At 48.4% G+C, this 16825-nt stretch overlaps 2 protein-coding genes across 2 annotated transcripts; both read right to left on the reverse strand.

Annotated features, from left to right (window-relative positions):
• Window positions 1-350: 350 nt before the first annotated feature.
• Window positions 351-11562, reverse strand: LOC120957367 (uncharacterized). Its single transcript, XM_040379553.2, has 12 exons — window positions 11140-11562; window positions 10757-11055; window positions 10090-10319; window positions 9150-9415; window positions 8647-9066; window positions 8011-8541; window positions 7560-7943; window positions 7229-7474; window positions 6892-7136; window positions 3429-3646; window positions 624-3330; window positions 351-548 (listed from the first exon to the last, which is right to left on the reverse strand). The coding sequence occupies exons 1-12, from the start codon at window positions 11240-11242 to the stop codon at window positions 516-518; spliced, it is 5682 nt and encodes a 1893-aa protein (XP_040235487.2). The 5' UTR covers window positions 11243-11562; the 3' UTR covers window positions 351-515.
• Window positions 11563-12726: 1164 nt separating this feature from the next.
• LOC120961610 (putative mediator of RNA polymerase II transcription subunit 26) lies at window positions 12727-15422 on the reverse strand. Its single transcript, XM_049605165.1, has 4 exons — window positions 14914-15422; window positions 13336-14776; window positions 13137-13264; window positions 12727-13065 (listed from the first exon to the last, which is right to left on the reverse strand). Exons 1-3 carry the CDS (start codon window positions 14971-14973, stop codon window positions 13221-13223), a joined length of 1545 nt encoding a protein of 514 aa, XP_049461122.1. The 5' UTR covers window positions 14974-15422; the 3' UTR covers window positions 12727-13065; window positions 13137-13220.
• Window positions 15423-16825: the final 1403 nt, after the last annotated feature.

A 16825-nucleotide genomic window follows, 5' to 3' on the forward strand; every position in this document is an offset into this window, starting at 1 on the left:
ACTATTCCGGGTGTGGGTTGACGACAGTACGGTTATATACAGTACGTTGGAGAATATTTTAATAAATCAAAATCATACATTAATGATTAATACATTAATCTTACGATTAAATTGCACAAGAATTCGATATTTTGCAAGCTCCATTGATATTATACACAGTTTTTGAAGCATCTTTGTTTACCACCACTATAGGGATACATTACGACGACTATAGGAACCATAACACCATTGTACCATTGCCGGAACACTACCAATTGCACCACTATTGGTACATTTACCTTAGTGGCTTCGGAGACTGTGCGTCATCTTACATCAACATATTGACATTTCAAGCATACTCAGAGATAGCCTTTTTTCTACGGAATTACTTACGCTAAGCAGGCGTAGTAAGCATTTATTAAACAAAAATAATTTAACATATAATCAAAATCGCTCATTTGCGGGCGTTTTCGTGTCCCGAGGGGGCACTTCCTACCTAGAGTGTCCCACTAAATACGAATAGGAAGTGAAGGTTCCTAAGGCAGCAAACTATCGTCCTGGGTCCAGCCCTGCAAGAGAGGTAGGAAGAAAACAATCAGATTAGCAAACGTCATGGGAAACAAATTCCAACCAATGGCTCTTACCCGCACGGAGCTGTACTTGTACCGATGCCAGCGGGTGGCGTCGTCGCGCACCACCAGCGTAGCACCAGCGTCCGCCGAAACCATTCCCGTCACCGGTGCGACCAGATCGATCGTTTGGAAGTGGCGTAAGCGCACCGGCAGAGCCGCCGCACTACCATCGAAATGGTAGATTTGGATGCCACCGGAGTGGGGCGAGGCGTTGGCGCATCCGGCCGTAGCGAGCATCAGCGTGTCGTGGTTCGGGCGGAGAAGGCGCACGTGCTGGCAGCCGGTGCTGGGCGCCGGCAGTCGGAGCGGTACGAGATGCCCGCGCCCGACATCGTACTGGTAGAGGGTGACAGTGGCGGTACCATGGCGAAGTAGAATCAGCACCGTCGTACGGTTCAGAGCGTATGTGTCGGTCGGCTGCGAGCAGCCTGCTGCTGGCGGCAGCTCGTGCAGCCGTTGCTCGTTGGTACGGTTCGTAGGGTAGCGGCGCAATTCCACCCGCAGCGACCGTTCGTCCGGGGAGCAGTGGACGCGAACAGTGTCTCCACTGTCGAGTGTTACATGGCCCGGGGAATCGGCACTGGCAGGTTGGCTCGTCCGTCCGAGTGCCGTCCGCGAGCGGGCACCGTGCAGGGTGCGCTGCTGCAGCAGTGCCAGTGGATGGCGCTGTCCGGCGTGCAGCTGCAGCTCGGACGGCAGCTGGACGGTGGCGGTCCGGGCGGCTGTTGCAAGCCGCGCCGAAGCAGTCCGCAGGTGGTACAGGGCGCGTGTCTGCAGGTCGGCCAGCAGCACCGGTCGGTTGAACACGATCGCCTCGTGCTGAGGCTGGCCCTCTTCCGGCGTGATGGAGCTGCGCTTCGTCTGCGCCAGTGGCCGACCGTTCAGCTGCTGCAGTGCGAGCGGTCCGTCGATGTGCAGCGCGCGGAAGGACTTGGCGCCGGGCACGATCTGGTGCGTATCATTGGCGGTCGACCGGAGGATCAGCTCGCCGAGCGGTATGCCGTTGACGTAGTGCAGGATCGTGTCGGGACCGGTGAGCCGCAGCTCGGACACGGTCAGCGTGCCGGGGAAGTCCTGGATGTGGTGCAGCTTCGACTGCTGCATCAGCGTCGATTGGCGCTTCGCAAAGGCGTGGAAAAAGCCTTCCAGCGGTACGGTGTTTAGTTGGCCGGCTGCCAGCAGTCCGCTCACCACGATCGATCGGTCAAAGTGCAGTGCGGCGGGACAGGCATGTTGTGACGGATGGCCGCAGAAGGCCAGCCGGGACCAGAAGCTGTCATTGTCGCTGGTAACGCCACCACCGGGCTGAAGAAGCGTTAGATTGTGTACGCTGGCCCCGGTCGGGAAGCGCTTTTCGCCCACAATAGGCAGACGACCGATGTGGCCAGCGACCCGGTAAAGGTCCGCGTTCGGTCCGAGACGGTCGGCAACGTGCACGCCAGCGATGGTGCGCGCTGTGAGGAAGCCGGTGTCCGCCACCAGCAAGCTGCCCCGTATCGATACCGGATCGGGCCCAGCCGGCAGCAGTGCCTGCTCGTGCTGGAACACGCTCGGCGGTCGTCCGGCGGAGGATGCTGGGTCGCGTCGCAGGCACCCACGGGCCGCCCGCTCGACCCGCTTGATCGAACCGCCGGCCTGGGTGGAACAGTTGCCGAAGTGAACGCTCTGCCCGGCAAAGACGAGCCCGCCGGTAACGAGCCGCGTTTGGTCGAGCGAGGGTGCCAGCAGCAGCTGGTGCAGCGGATGGGTCGGATCGCGCACGTGCCCGTGGATGCTGCCGTGGCAACGCAGACGCGTCACGCTGTGTGGTATGCGGACCGGCGGCGAACCGGCGACGTTCGGCTCGAACATCCAGGGCGGCAGCTTCGGGAGTTGCAGCACGCTGACCTCTAGCCGATCGATCAGCAGCTCGCTTTGCAGCGGGAGCGTCTCGTCGGAACGTAGGGCGAGCCGGGCGAGCGGCGTCCGGTTGATGAGCTTCGCGGTGAGGTAGCCGGTATCGAGCGTGCCAAAGTGCCACCGGGCTTCGATGCTCTGCGGTATCGCGTCCGTACCGCGCGTTACGATGCGCCCCAGCTGCCCCGTTTCGTGCCCATTGATGCGGTCGACGGCGAGCCGCTGCCGGATCTGGACCGGTCCCAGGACGCGCTTGTGGCCCGCGATCGGGCGGCCGGGCCGTGCGCCCCTGCTCGGTACCGTCTCCTGGAGCAGCCGCTGAACGGGACAAAAGTTGATGTGCCCGACCGATGCGGCCGCAATGCGCTGCGGGTCGGCCGGCGCGATGATCTTCGCAAAGGACGGAACCTTCCCGCCGACGGCCGCATCGGGGTGCTGGTGGTGCACGGAAGCGACAAAGCGCTGCAGCACTTCGTCGAGCGACAGGTCGGCAAGCTGCCGCACGCTAGCGGTAGTGGCGTTGACGGCGGCCAGCTGAAGCTGCTGGTACCGCCGGCGCGGTGGTTTCGCCAGCTCGGCCAGCTCGTACGCCGTTCTGCCGTTGAAGCCGGCGGTTTGCAGCGGGCCACGCATCACGACCGCGCTCTGTCGCAGCTCGGTACGACCGTACAGTGCTTTGGGTGCGGCAGCCGCCCTCCCGTGCGTCTGCTGTTCGTCATTGCGCCAGAGGGCGTCCGGGCTGAGCGTACCGTCGATCGAACCAGTACGCAGGTGCGTCATACGCAGCGTGCCGGTAAACTCCTTCACATCACACACACGAACACTGGCAAGGCGGGGGCATAGGAAAAAAGTAATTTAGTTAGACATTTGATTCAAAAATGCTCGCGGGCAAAAATCAATCGCCCGAATTGTGTGACTTACTGCGCACCGACGTCGATGCGGTTTTGCTGCATCGAGTGTAACCGTTTCGCGATGCGTGCTGGCCGTACATGACCCAGCACTGTCGCGTCCTGGAGGTAGAAGCTGTTCTGCCAGTTGCGATGCGTCAAGCTAAACTGCCACAGCGCGACGCTGTTCAGCGTGTTCGCAAACAGGTACTGGAACTGGGCCGCATGGTACGCAAGCGGGTGGTTTATTACCTGTCGGTCGTTGGACGAGAGCGTGCCAAGTAGTGCGAGAAAAGATGTTAATATTTTTTTTTTTTATTCAGGAGTAAAGATGTTAATATTAATTGGCGTTTAATTTTCACGAGCTGATTATTTTTTCCATATTTTCATGGGACCGGCCAATTTGGGAAATGTCGATTAATCGGTTGGGGAAAGTCGAAAACATTGCTATGAAGGTGGTGTATCTATCACGTAGGGGAATATAGTTCTAACGATAAAGAAAATTATTCAGAAGAGCTATGGAATTTTTCCACAAACTGCTCACAGTTTGCGTTGTCTTAGCACCAAATTAAATTACTTCAGGACTTTTCCATTAGGACAGCTCAATTTGAAGCAAATTTAAATTACTGGATGTAATTATAGTTAGGGTAAGTGTACCAATTATGGCTATAACGAACACTATTTTCGCTCTGAAATAATTTATTTGCATTCTAAAACCACGGAAGGATTTTCCATTTCAAATGTGAACATTTTAACACATTTGTGCATCATTAGTTCCGTGCTGGCCACTTCCATTTGTGAAATATCAGCCTTTTAAAATACGTTGCTAGGTTGTTTTGCATCTCTTACCATTTTGCTAAGAGCAGGACTGCAGAATATTAGTGATTTTGAAGTAACTAACCATCGTTTTGTCTCAAACTCATCATTTTGGGACAAAATCAACAAAATCAAAATTTACCATCATTTTATCGAAAATGTGCTTTTTTGCGTATGACCACAATTGGTACAACTGAACATCGGTGTACCAAATATCTCAGTATGGATGCTTTGATCACAACTGTCGTTTTGGTCGTAGTGCGTAGTTAACAAATGAACAGATCGGGTTTTTCGTTATAAGTTTTGCAATCTAAAATGTGAATATGTGTTTTAAGCATCATTTATTTGTAAAGGATTATAAAATCGAATCAGTTTCATGAAAATAAAGCAGTCTCGAATGACTTTCATACAAAGAAAGCGAAATCTTAAGCCGCTCGAGTTGCCTTATTGCCAAATGCGCTCTTGTTATTCCCTGATCGATAGTTAGGGCTAGTCATGACCAGTATTATCTTGGCCAGAAGATAGTTGGACTATGGCTACGGTTCTTAATTTATTCACATTCAAACAGACCACCCTGATTTGTGCTCCTCTTCGTATCGCGCTGAATCGGTAGCATGCTTCGGTATCCCTTTCAGGTGATATGAAGGATTGTCAGGTGATATGAAGTGTGTCCAAGCACGGTGTAATCAGAAATGTGTAAGAAATTATTTTTTTTTAAGGATTAGCCCCATCAATTGTGCGATTAATTGAGTTTGGCTATGAATACAACCAATGATAGAAAACGGATATATTTGATACTGTTAATTTTACGTATTTTATGGTGGTTGTTACATACTTATATTGGTGCAGTCAGTGGCGGATCTAACGGTAGGCGGACTAGGCGGTCGCCTGGGGCCCCGCCGATTTAGGGGCCCCGTAGATCGCCATTGTGTAGTATGCCGTATGGACAGAGTACTAGCGACAAGGGCCCCCGGAAGGATGGCCGTTAGGCCCCAAGGCTGGCGAATCATTTGCACCCCACACTCGCCCCCGCCCCCCCCACCAGCAAAAATTTTAGAGCCTGTGACTGATGATCGAAGGGGACCCCGACTGTTCGCAACAGCAAGTTTAGTGCAAGTTTAATTATTCCATTGAAAAAATCGTAAATTATATGTCAAAAACGTTAATAAGACATTGTCCGGTTCGTCGAAACAGATTTTCGAATGAAGATGCCAAGAAGAAAAACAAAATCTTTGTACGATAAGTAAAATGTCGAACAGCTAGATTTAGAACGATATTCTATGAGGGATATAGGTCACTTGATTATGAAACTAAACATTCAACTTGTTGTAAGAGTATGTTTCTTACCAATAAAACAGGTTGGAAAGTGCGCGATAATTCGAGAATCAAAGAAAGTGAACATTACAAAATCTGCTAAGCAGCGAATTTAACGAATAATGAAGCGAATTTAATGTTGGTCAATGAAATTGGATTTAAAGTATCCCTGAGAAACACAGCAGAATGATAACTTGCTGGACATCCTACAACTCAAGTGGTACCGAGTATTAGAAGGCGCAGTATTATATTTTGTTAAAGAAAGATAAATAATGGAATCGTCATTTATATATCAGCAAACGGTACGCTTTCAACTGAAGATTATATTTTAGCTACAGTCTGAACTCATTGGTTGAACTACGATTGCCTGTGCTAACTATTAAATATATGCTTTTTAGTTACTGGGGTTTCCATACTCACTCATGCTTTTTAATTGAATTGCCAAACAACTATGGATCGTTCAACTAAAAAACATTCCAATTGAAAAAAAACGTTCAACTATTGAATTCTGACTGTATTTGGATGAAACGATGGATTTGTTAAGCAGCCGATCATTCTTATTGACAATGTAGCATCCCATAAGACTGCTGTGGCTAAAGAGTTCGTTAAAATTAATAACGTAAGGCTTTGGTGCTTAGCTCCGATAGCAAATATGTTTTCCAAGTAGATGGCAATCGTGAGAGGTCCTCAGCATAATCCAAAATTGGTACTTCTACACAAATATGTTGAAGTGTAGTTAAAAAAACATCTCAGCATAACCTCATAGGCATTTTGTTCATAGGCCCGTGAGTGTTTGAACTAATCCTTTACATCAATAGTTTTTAATAACTTTTCGGCCCAAAAAGCCTAATTTTACCAAAATACTTGTCTATTAGTTCAACCTAACAAATCAAATTAATAGTACAAGCAAATAATGTATGGTTTCATGAAGCACATCCTCCATAGCAGCGTTGCAATTTTCCTTTAATGTTTGGAAACATTCCAACGAGTGGCCCACGTGTCCCATTATTTTATTCGAAACCCTGTGTCATTTTAGATTACGCAACATACTTGTAAGCATATTCAATTTTCTCGACCGGTCTTGAGATTCGATTTTCAAAACAAAATATAAATTCAAACTTCGATTGAACCAACCTATTTGTCTCAAATCGATTTAAATATTAAAATGAGCCAGCAAGACAACTATTTATCAAGCTATTCGTATGACACATTTTTAAGACATCCGTGCTTCAAGCTGTGAAATGTTCAAAAAGGTAGAAAAGGAACATTGTCTACAATTTGGTATGAATATTTCACTATTTTTCACTCAAACCTTCAGTTGTTGATAGCAGCATAATTTCGAAGGGATAATAATTGCCTACACCTACCTGGCGTTCCGTGCGTAGCAGGTACTGGTCGTACGGCTTGCTCGTCACCGACTGTCCCATGAGCGTAATGTTGGCTGCATTTATGCTAGCCACCTTCAGCCGCAACGAGCCGTTCAGCAACAGCTTGCCGGTGTAAAGCTGTCGGAAATCGCCCGGCCGCGTACCAATGTGCGAGGTGAACTGTTGTTGCTCGTGGTTGGCAATCAGATCGCCAAGAATAACCATCTTCTCCGCTCGTACGGGTGCTGCAACAAATCAAACACCCCAGGGTTAAATAGTATCAAACCTGCGTGGATGCGCACAGGCAAACGAAAACACATTTCTTCCCAATACCAACCATTGATTTGGAGGCTTTGGTGTGCTCCGTTCCGATTCGGCTGTACGGTGGTGGCGTAATTCGACAGCAGATCCCCGTTCACTTGGTGCAACTGTAGGTTGTGGGTGAATCCTTTGCTCACGAATACGGGCCCAGTGATCGTTTGGTTGGAGAGTCTGTCCAGCAGTTCTCCGCTCCGGATGCCGTTCAGCGTGCTGGCGAACTGTAGATTTTTAATGCACGCCTGTCCCGCTAACACAAGGTTACCTGTGTGCGCGAGGGGACAAAAGATTAGTGGACGAGGTTATGGGTTTTGTGCGGGGGAAGTTTAGCGCATAGCGCAACTGCGCACCTTTAACCTGAACGGTTCGCTGGTACGAGGAAACGAGTTGCCTCAGCCGGAAACCGTTCAGCGTGTTGCGCAGGATGAGGTTGCGCGTGCGGCACAGATCCGTCTTGATCGTGATACCGTCGCTAGCGTACCGCAGGCCCGACTCGATGATTTCCGTCGACAGCGGTTGCCCGTTCAGGTGGTCCGCATTCAGCCGGAAGGACTTGACGGTGCGGAACACCTTATGTCCCCGGTAGCCGTGGGTCGCCGCATCCTGCAGCACCGTTCGCGTCGGTATGGGGATCTGATTAATGTGCCCGTGCTCCACCCGAATCGAGCCGGCAGTCAGCTCGTCCAGCTGCATAGTGCCGGGCAGTACGTTCATTTTCGAGCGCAGCAAAAATCCTGCCAAAACGCAAACGCAATCAGGTTAAGCAGTGCCGGGGCTACGAGGCGGACGACGACGACTTACGTTTGCTCAGTGCCGAGTCGGTAACGATTTCCTTCGCCTTCAGCACGCGGTAGTATGAGGAGCCCGTCGTCACGCGCATGGTCGAGCGCGCGTGCCTCGTGCGCTGCTGCTCCGTGCCGCTACTGTCCTGCGCTCGGACGGCGCGTATCCTGGAGCAGCGCGTGTGCACATTGCCGGCCACGTGCAGATCGCCCTGGATTTCGGTGCGCGCGCGATTGCGCAACAGCACCTGGTTGAGATCGGTGGCCATGCGGTAGTGGCGCAGTAGCAGCGACTGTCCATTCAGCATGGTACGGGACGGCGGTAGCAGATGGGGGTTATCGTGCGGCAGCACCACACTGCTCAGCTGCACCGTCGGGTGCAGGAGTGTGGATCGAGCCGGGCCACCCTGCGCGATTGCGTCCAGCACCAGGTTTTTGCGCGATAGCTGCACCCGGATGACGTCGATCCACTTTTTGCGCTCGTTCAGCTCCTGTTTCAGCCGGTGCAGACAGCTGTTCAGTGCTTGGAAGCCGCTCGCTTGTGCGTCTCCTGCAACAGAGAGAGAGAGAGAGAGAGTACGTGCACGTGTGTAAAGAAACAATGTCTTTAAAGTGTTTAGAATAAAAAAAAACGATGCGCGGCAACGCATTTTACCTTCTGCCGATCGTGCAACGCTCATAACGGACAGTTTGTAAACATGCAGTGCAGTCGAAGCATTGGTGGGATTTTCACCCGGCCCAGGGCAATAGAACTCGGTCGCTAGCAGGACCTCCCCGGCAGCGGTCGCTCGAAGCCCGTACAGCCTTCTTAGCCTCTCTCCAGCGGAGGCCGGTGTTAATTGTGTCCTTGATTCGGACGCGTTTGTGCCTGGCAACGTGAAGGGAATTTCCGTCTCGAGCAGATCATGCTTGCCGCTGCTACCGCTACCTCCATACAGCCGGACGGTGTCCTCGAACGCAACGGCAAGCGTGTCCTTCCACCGGGTCAGGGTTGTGATGTGCTGGAACTGCTGGGACAGTTTGCGCGTGCGTACGAACCTTCCCTCGGCACTCCACTGATAAAGATAGGATTTGTCTGGAAAAAGAATAAAAAGAAAGTCTGCATTCGAACAAATAGGCGAGACTGACTATTTGCTCTCAGTTGCTGCTTTGCGTCACCTTTGCTAACGTGTCGCATTAGATACAGCTCGCCGTTTAATGTAAACGATGCTAGTGGCCCGTACAGGAAGAACATTTCCTGCACCTTCACCGGACGTTCGGTACTGTCCAGCAGCAGCACGTGGGCCAGGGAGCGCTCCGGCAGCTGTGCATAGTCCAGCGCCAGCAGTAGCAGCGTGCTGGGACAGTGGCACCGTACGTCATCGATCGAGGGAACTTCCTTGGTGCTCTCCAGCGAAAAGTACGATTGCTGCCATCGGTAAACGCTAGCGCAGGTGGTGTGGTGCGAATAGAACAACAGAGAAAGATCGTTGAAAGTAGGTGGAGAGTGGGGGGGGGGGGGGGTTATTTTAGTGATGTGCTCTTTGGAGCGTACCCACGAATCCGATTCGATTTCGACTTCGACAAAATGGAAACCACTAGTTCCGCCCGGAGTCGTTCGGATTGGTCGGAATCGTTCGGAGTCGGAGTCGTCCGGAGTCGTCCAGAGTTGTCCGGAGTAGCTCGGAGTTGTTCGGAGTCTTCCAGAGTCAACCGGAAGTGAAGTGGGTCGGAGTCATCCGGAATCGGGGTCGGTCGGAGTCAACAGGAGCAATGTGCATTTCATTTCGTTGTGTTTTTGTATTTGTGCGTGCACTGCTTATACAGGCTCTAACTGATTTCGGACGATTCTGACTCCCAGCGACAACGACTTCGGTTGACTCTGGATGACTCTGGATGACTCCGGATTACTCCAGACGACTACGACTCCAAACGACTCCGGAAGACTCCGGGCAATTTCTGACGATTCCGAACGACTGCAGATAATGCTGGGCGGACCTATTTTTCGGAGTCTGTCGCGAAATTCGAGTCGAGTCGGAGTCGATTTGTGCCCACTTTACCCATCACTTGTTTGTTTTGCGTGTTACACACATACACATATCCACAGGAAAAAGCTTACCGAATCTTGCCAGTGTTGGCGTACGTGACGATCGTGACCATGTAGATGCTGTCGTTACATTCCAGCAGGTGAGCTTTGGAGAAGTTGCCCGAGTACTTGATGCGCTGGATCGGTTGCGCACTTGTCGCACCGATGGCGGGATCCAGATCGGCCAGAAACACGTTGTGCCACTGGTCTGTGGTGACCACGAACAATAAGTGATCCGAGTCGCCCAATTTAATATCCAGAACCTAGGATGAAACAAGTTGTTTGTGGGGGTGTTTTTTTCCTGTAGGCGCGTCCCATTGCCCAATTAGTGTAGCACTCACTAGAGCACGTCACTCAATTTTAAATCGGTTGAACACATTACGTACAATGTGTTCCAATTTTTCATTTAATTACGCACTAACTGTTTCTCAAAAGTTTTTTTTAGTTCTGTAAAGGGTGTCATTATTTTTTTTTTATCAAAATTGACACTATTTTTAGGAAAATTTAAATCTTTTTTTTCCTCACCGTTGCCTCACTTATTTTCAGTAAATTGTACAAATCACTGAAGGCTTCTTGTGTGGCGTGTTACTAACACTATCATACCTGCTACTACTATTACCACTGCCAAGTAATCGTATACCTTTCACGTTGGCCGGAAAGTTCTTCTGCGCTTCTCCTATCAGAATTCTGAAACCCTTACCTGTAGCTTCCGCGCTTCCACGTAGCGCTTGGGCAGGGTGCTGATGAGCGATTTGACCATACCGCCGGATGAGTCCCCATCCTCGATGCGATACAGCCCGGTTCCGTCGAGAAGATACAGCTGCAAACCCTTGGACGACCGTTCGAACACAAATGGCTTCTCGGCCGAACAAGGCAACTGGTACGCGACCGCGGCCGACTGCGGCTGTTCGGCCGCCCTTGGCTGCGGCAAGCGGCTAGCGGTAGCGTTAGGGCTAATGGTGGTGTTGACCACTGTAGGGACGGTAGTCACGGGTTCAACTGGAAAGTGGATCGATTTGGCGTGTTCATCACATTTCCAATTTCTTGCAAAGCTGCGTTGAGCTTAGAGCATTCCGCACTTACCCGGAACGATGATAGTGTGGACGGGCGGGAAGCAAACGCAGCTTAGCATCACAAACACCGAACAGAAAATCGACGCACGACGGCACCACCGGTGGGGCACCATTTTTTTTTTTTTTTCACTTCTCGCGCTTTGCACGCGCCGACGCTGCTGGGGGATAACGACCGCTCAGCGCAAGCCACTCCGATACAATGATACAGAACTGGAAGGAACGGCCACGTCGGGCTGCGACTGTGAAGCTTTCGGTAGTGTTAGTGTACTTAAGCGCATTGCGCAATGTGTGCGATAGGTGAAGCCGTATGGCAATGAAAGTACAGATGCGTGTTTGTGAGTAGACGTTTTTGCTCGATCCTTTGGCGGACGAGATGGGCAAGTGTGCTGGAGTGAACCGAAATGTGGGTTCAATAATCTGCTCAGGTTGAAATATAATATAATGGCAAAACATTTGTTACACCCGCATAATAGAAGACACATGTGGTCAGCGAATTTTGCAAGGTTCCGCTACGCACACTGCTTCTTTTTTTGTGAAGAATATTACAGTCATATCGTATTGTCGATAAGACATTTCTATACCAAAAGTAACGTGTAATAGTGCAAAAGAATATGAATTTTGCTTTTGCACAGTCAACCTGCTTTTTACAAAGCATATTTACATACCCTCTAAGGCCTTCTATAGGCGATTCATATAATTTAGATTTTTCGAATTTAAAATAAATTATAATCACCGGTAAACTGTTGCACCGATGGGTGGCTCCGTAAAGGGGCTCATCAAGTTTACCGTGTCAAGTGGATTTGATTTGAACAATGATGGTTTTTTTTGGATTATCAATAAGATTTTTGATGTATCGTATTGGAGAAAACCCGACTCCGGCCACTTTTACAATTTTACTACTTCTTCATTACGCTTTAGTTGAGAGATCGAGATCTCGTAAACAGATACATCAATATCGTGATAAAACGTTTGCTAATCGCCCTGTCGAATGTGTCCTTGTGCAGATTCACCCAGCCAGGTTGAACTGTAGTACAATGACACCGTATTTTTTTTTACTTTTTCTCTCAAAGCAGTGCGATAATTTCGATAACACTCCCACACACTTACCCAGCTCGGCCGACAAACGCATACAGCAATCGATATAGCAGAAGTACATTCAGCAAACCTTGCCTGTGTATTCGTTAGCATACGTATCTTGTGCTTAAACACCACCACTATTAGCATACCGCCGGAAAAAGACCATCTCACCTGCTCACCTGAATCGCACCATGCCACAGTGTACCGGTAGTGCTCGTGTTAAGTGGTCGCTTTTCCTCCAGCAAATTGCAGCAGTATGCCAAAATGTCCCTCCAATAGTGGCATCATAGGTGCGTCTTTGGGGTTTTTTGGATTGTGATTCTAAGTAAACTCGTTTCCGGTATCATGGTTTAAGGTAAGCTAATTAAGGTAAGGTTTAAGGTAAGAGCATCTGTATAAAATTTAGGACGGTCGAAAACAGTGAGCTGTTTCGTTCACTGGTCGTGTGAGAATTCCTATTCGTAGTATTTAAATTTCGCAACGCATTTCGGTGTACACTCTTAGCCAATATCATGCGGAACTTCCTACGAGTAATGAAACTGAGCGATGTAATGTGCAAACCTGTGTTTATTGATTTCGAGTTCATTTACATTAATTTGCAATCGTTTTAGTGAAGTATTACAATCAATGGTGCCTTTACGCTAAGACACTTGCCAAATGGTTTATAGTTTGCCAAATATGCGGGAATCAGCAGTCGCTCTCGGATCAGCATCCTCTATTGAATTACACCGCTGAGTGAATTTGTATGTTGCGCATGTTGAACGATAATGTTAGTAATTAATGGTGCAGAAAGTTCAAGCAAATGTAACATAAACGTTACATAAATAGTTAGGTATAAGCATCAGAGATAAAAATAAGACTGTGAATGAAAATTTGAAAATTATCAAAACAAGGTATATGCATTTTCCTTTCCAAGAAGGATAAACTTACCGGTAAAAGTACAAAACAAACTAGCTCAAAATAAAGAAAATTAGTTTAAGTGCAGCAGCGAACTTCACCATCATCAGTAGGATTTCATGGTAATGAACAATTAAACGCCATTGACATTGATTGACCATCTGCGTGGGAAATTGTGTTAAGAGCTCATTACTCCCAAGAGGCAAAGCTTCTTCTTACGTATGTAACTTACTGTTGTTAAGGATTACACGCACGGGCGGCCATCCACGACAAGCACTCGATGTGCACCACTGCCCTGAATCATTTAGTTGTAGTTTTGGCTTCCTTTGGTCTATTTGCTGCTGGTGTTGCTGTTGATGGTAGTGCTGCTGTTGCGGCAGTGGCTGCTGTTGCGGCAGTGGCTGCTGTTGCGGCAGTGGCTGTTGTTGCGGCAGTGGCTGCTGTTGCGGCAGTAGCTGCTGGTGTTGCTCTTGATGGTGGTGGTGCTGCGGCAGTGGCTGCTGGTGATGCTGTTGAATGGAGTGCTGCTGCGGCAGTGGCTGCTGGTGTTTCTGGTTTTGTTGCTGCAGCATTTTCTGCTGATGTTGCAGTTGAATGTAGTGCTGCTGTTGCGACAGTGGCTGCTGGTATTGCTGTTGATGATGGTGCTGCTGCGGCAGTGGCTGCTGATGTTGCTGTTGTGGCTGCGGCATTTGCTGCATTTGCTGTTGCGGCTGCGGTTGCGGCTTTTGCTGCTGATGTTGCTGTTGTGGCTGTGGCATTTGCTGGTGATATTGCAGTTTAATGTAGTGCTGCTGTTGCTGTTGATTGTAGCACTGCTGTTGCTGCTGCGGCATTTGCTGCTGATGTTGCTGTTGCGGTTGCGGCATTTGCTGCTGATGTTGCTGCTGCTCCTGCGGCATTTGCTGCTGATGTTGCTGTTGCTCCTGCGGCATTTGCAGCTGATTTTGCTGTTGATGGCAGTGTTGCTGTTGCGGTTGCGGCATTTGCAGCTGATGTTGCTGTTGCGGCATTTGCTGCTGATGTTGCTGTTGCTCCTGCGGCATTTGCAGTTGATGTTGCTGTTGATGGCAGTGTTGCTGTTGCGGCTGCGGCATTTGCTGCTGATGTTGCTGTTGCGGCTGCGGCATTTGCTGCTGATGTTGCTGTTGCGGCTGCGGCATTTGCTGCTGATGTTGCTGTTGATAGTGTTGATGCAGCTGCGCCAGTTGATGCATCTGTTGATGGTAGTGCTGCTGTTGTGGCGGCGGCATTTGGTTGGAAAGGTTGATATGGCAATTCGCATACATTATATAAACGTCAGACACTTGTTGCAGCGGCAAAACAGTAACCTGTGTATGGGTCCCGTTGGGCAATTGAAGAACCACGTCCATCTTGACAAACTGCCACGGTCTCGGTAGATGGCGCTGCTGCGGCGGACAGGGAGTACCGATTGCACCGAACGGATTCGGTTGCTTTCCTCCCGGAAGCCCTGTATTCGGGGTAGAATCAGCGAGCTCGGAAAGGTCAGCTATCTTCACCTGTTGCTGCTGCCTTTGCGGCAAATCTGACCCGATATGGGACAATGGCATCGGATGTCCGGGCACTTGCTGTTGCACATTGTTCACTGCCATCAGATGTGGCTTTTCTTGTGCCGGCAGCTGGCGCACTTCATCCACAGCATTACCAGAAGACTAACACACCACAAAAAATATAAAAAAATGCAAGAGATAAAACTCCAATGGCGGTAGATCTGTAGATCTGCTGCTCCACACCGCACCAGTGTGGTAGCAGCGAAAGGATTGATCAAGTGAAAAATTCATTATTTTACCTGCAGTAATGGCGTCTCGTCATTACTCGTACGGTTCGATTGATTCGGTATGGAATCCATTACACAAACGTTTGATTAATCACTGCACAAAAAAAAAATGCGTAAATCACTTAGGGAAAGTTTAGCGTCACTAGACACCGCACACAGAAGCTACACAAAAAATGGCGCCCAGGAGCTTGTTAGGTGGCGTGCCGCACAGAAAATGGGAAGAAAGAGGAAGTAACGTCCAGTCGAGTTTAACTAAAACGAGTAATGTCCAGCCGAGGAGAGCGAAAGAGACGGAACTATAGCAGTTCGCCGTTACTGCTTACCCGGCGCTCTAGCAGCAATCGAACAAGACATCGAACATGAAAAATGTATGGGATTTGACATGTTCGATTTGTTGTTTATCAAATCGAACATGTCAAATCCCATATATTTTTCATGTTCGATGTCTTGTTCGATTGCTGCTAGAGCGCTGCCTTACAAATGGTGTACAAGCTGTCCCCGAGATACGCTATTGATGCGGACCGAGTAAAAATCGCGTAATGTCGAATTTCCGTGCAAGTCGAAACTCACGGTTTCCTGCCAAAATACAGCAAATTTTCGTGTAATTTTGCATTTTAGTGGGTGGTTGTAATGGCTAAAGTAATAATTCATTACGATTCTGACTGAAGATTACAAAGTTGAGTCTTTTTGAAAGATTATTAAAATGCGATGAAATGGAAAATTATTTAGCACTTTACAAATGACTTTACAATCAGTATAATTTGCTCGAATAATTGTCAATTTAAGAAAACTATGTATCTCCGTATCTGCGTAGAAGAGGTATTGCGTATCTCGGGGACTATCTGTAGTGTATTTTTTCCCCGGAAGCAAACTTAGCATGTTTTCTCGTTCTTGTTACGTTTGATTACTTGGTAAACAAAGCGAGAGAGCTTGATGAGTTTGCTCCCAAGAATCAGTGATGGAATTTGTGTGGGGGTGGGGGAGGGGGGGGGGAATCGATCAGGATATAGAAAAGTGACATTACAGTAGGTAACAAATTTCATACCTAGTTGGACAAGTTTAATTATTTGGAGGTAATTTATACTACAAGGAAAACAATAAATGAAAAATATCAAGTACGCCGTTCTCTTTTCTAACAAAGAAAAACTCGATATATCATCAAAATGTTCGATTCAAATTATCAAATTATCGATTCCAGGCAGTACTGAAATCAATGAGAAGGCGGTTCAAAGCGATGAAAGCTCGAATGGTGTCATGGTTCCCGCCGATAGATGGCGCAATCAGTTTTTGATTCTGAACGTCTCGTTATTTTTATATTTCTATTCTTGTGGTAATTGCTTTTGAAGTGCAATAAAGTACAGCCAGTATGTTTTTCTGATTTTTTAATGTGTTGCCACAACAAATAAAATAGATAAAAAATAGATTTGTTGATTCGCCACTTTAACTCTGATATTGCAATTTGTTTTAATTTCTGACTTGAAAATTTTGTTTTGATTGAATTGAATTGGTAATTGATAATGAAAATTGTGAAGTTGTGGACTAGATTTTTCGAAGAAGACGAAGAGAAGACGAAGTCACTTACGTCCTGCATTGGCTAATCGATCTGCTATTTCGTTTCCGTTAATGACCATGGATCCAGCAGAAGGTGACTGGTGGTAAATCCGGTATATTGCAGCGTTGTTGGATGTTCGTATCACAAATGGACCCAGATTAAAGTACCTGAAGGACACTTGTGCTGTAAAGATTACGTTAGTCTTCGTTGTGTAGACCTTCGACACCGGTATCCAAGGTAATTGCAGGGCTGTTACAACTAGTGCCCATTTTGCGTTACGCAAATAGATACCGTACAAAATCGTCATTGTTTAAACCACAATCACCCAATATATATTCCACCTTATGCAATTCGTCAGTAGCTGCCATAAAT

This window comes from Anopheles coluzzii, chromosome X (assembly GCF_943734685.1).
Source record: "Anopheles coluzzii chromosome X, AcolN3, whole genome shotgun sequence".
Lineage (NCBI taxonomy): Eukaryota > Metazoa > Arthropoda > Insecta > Diptera > Culicidae > Anopheles > Anopheles coluzzii.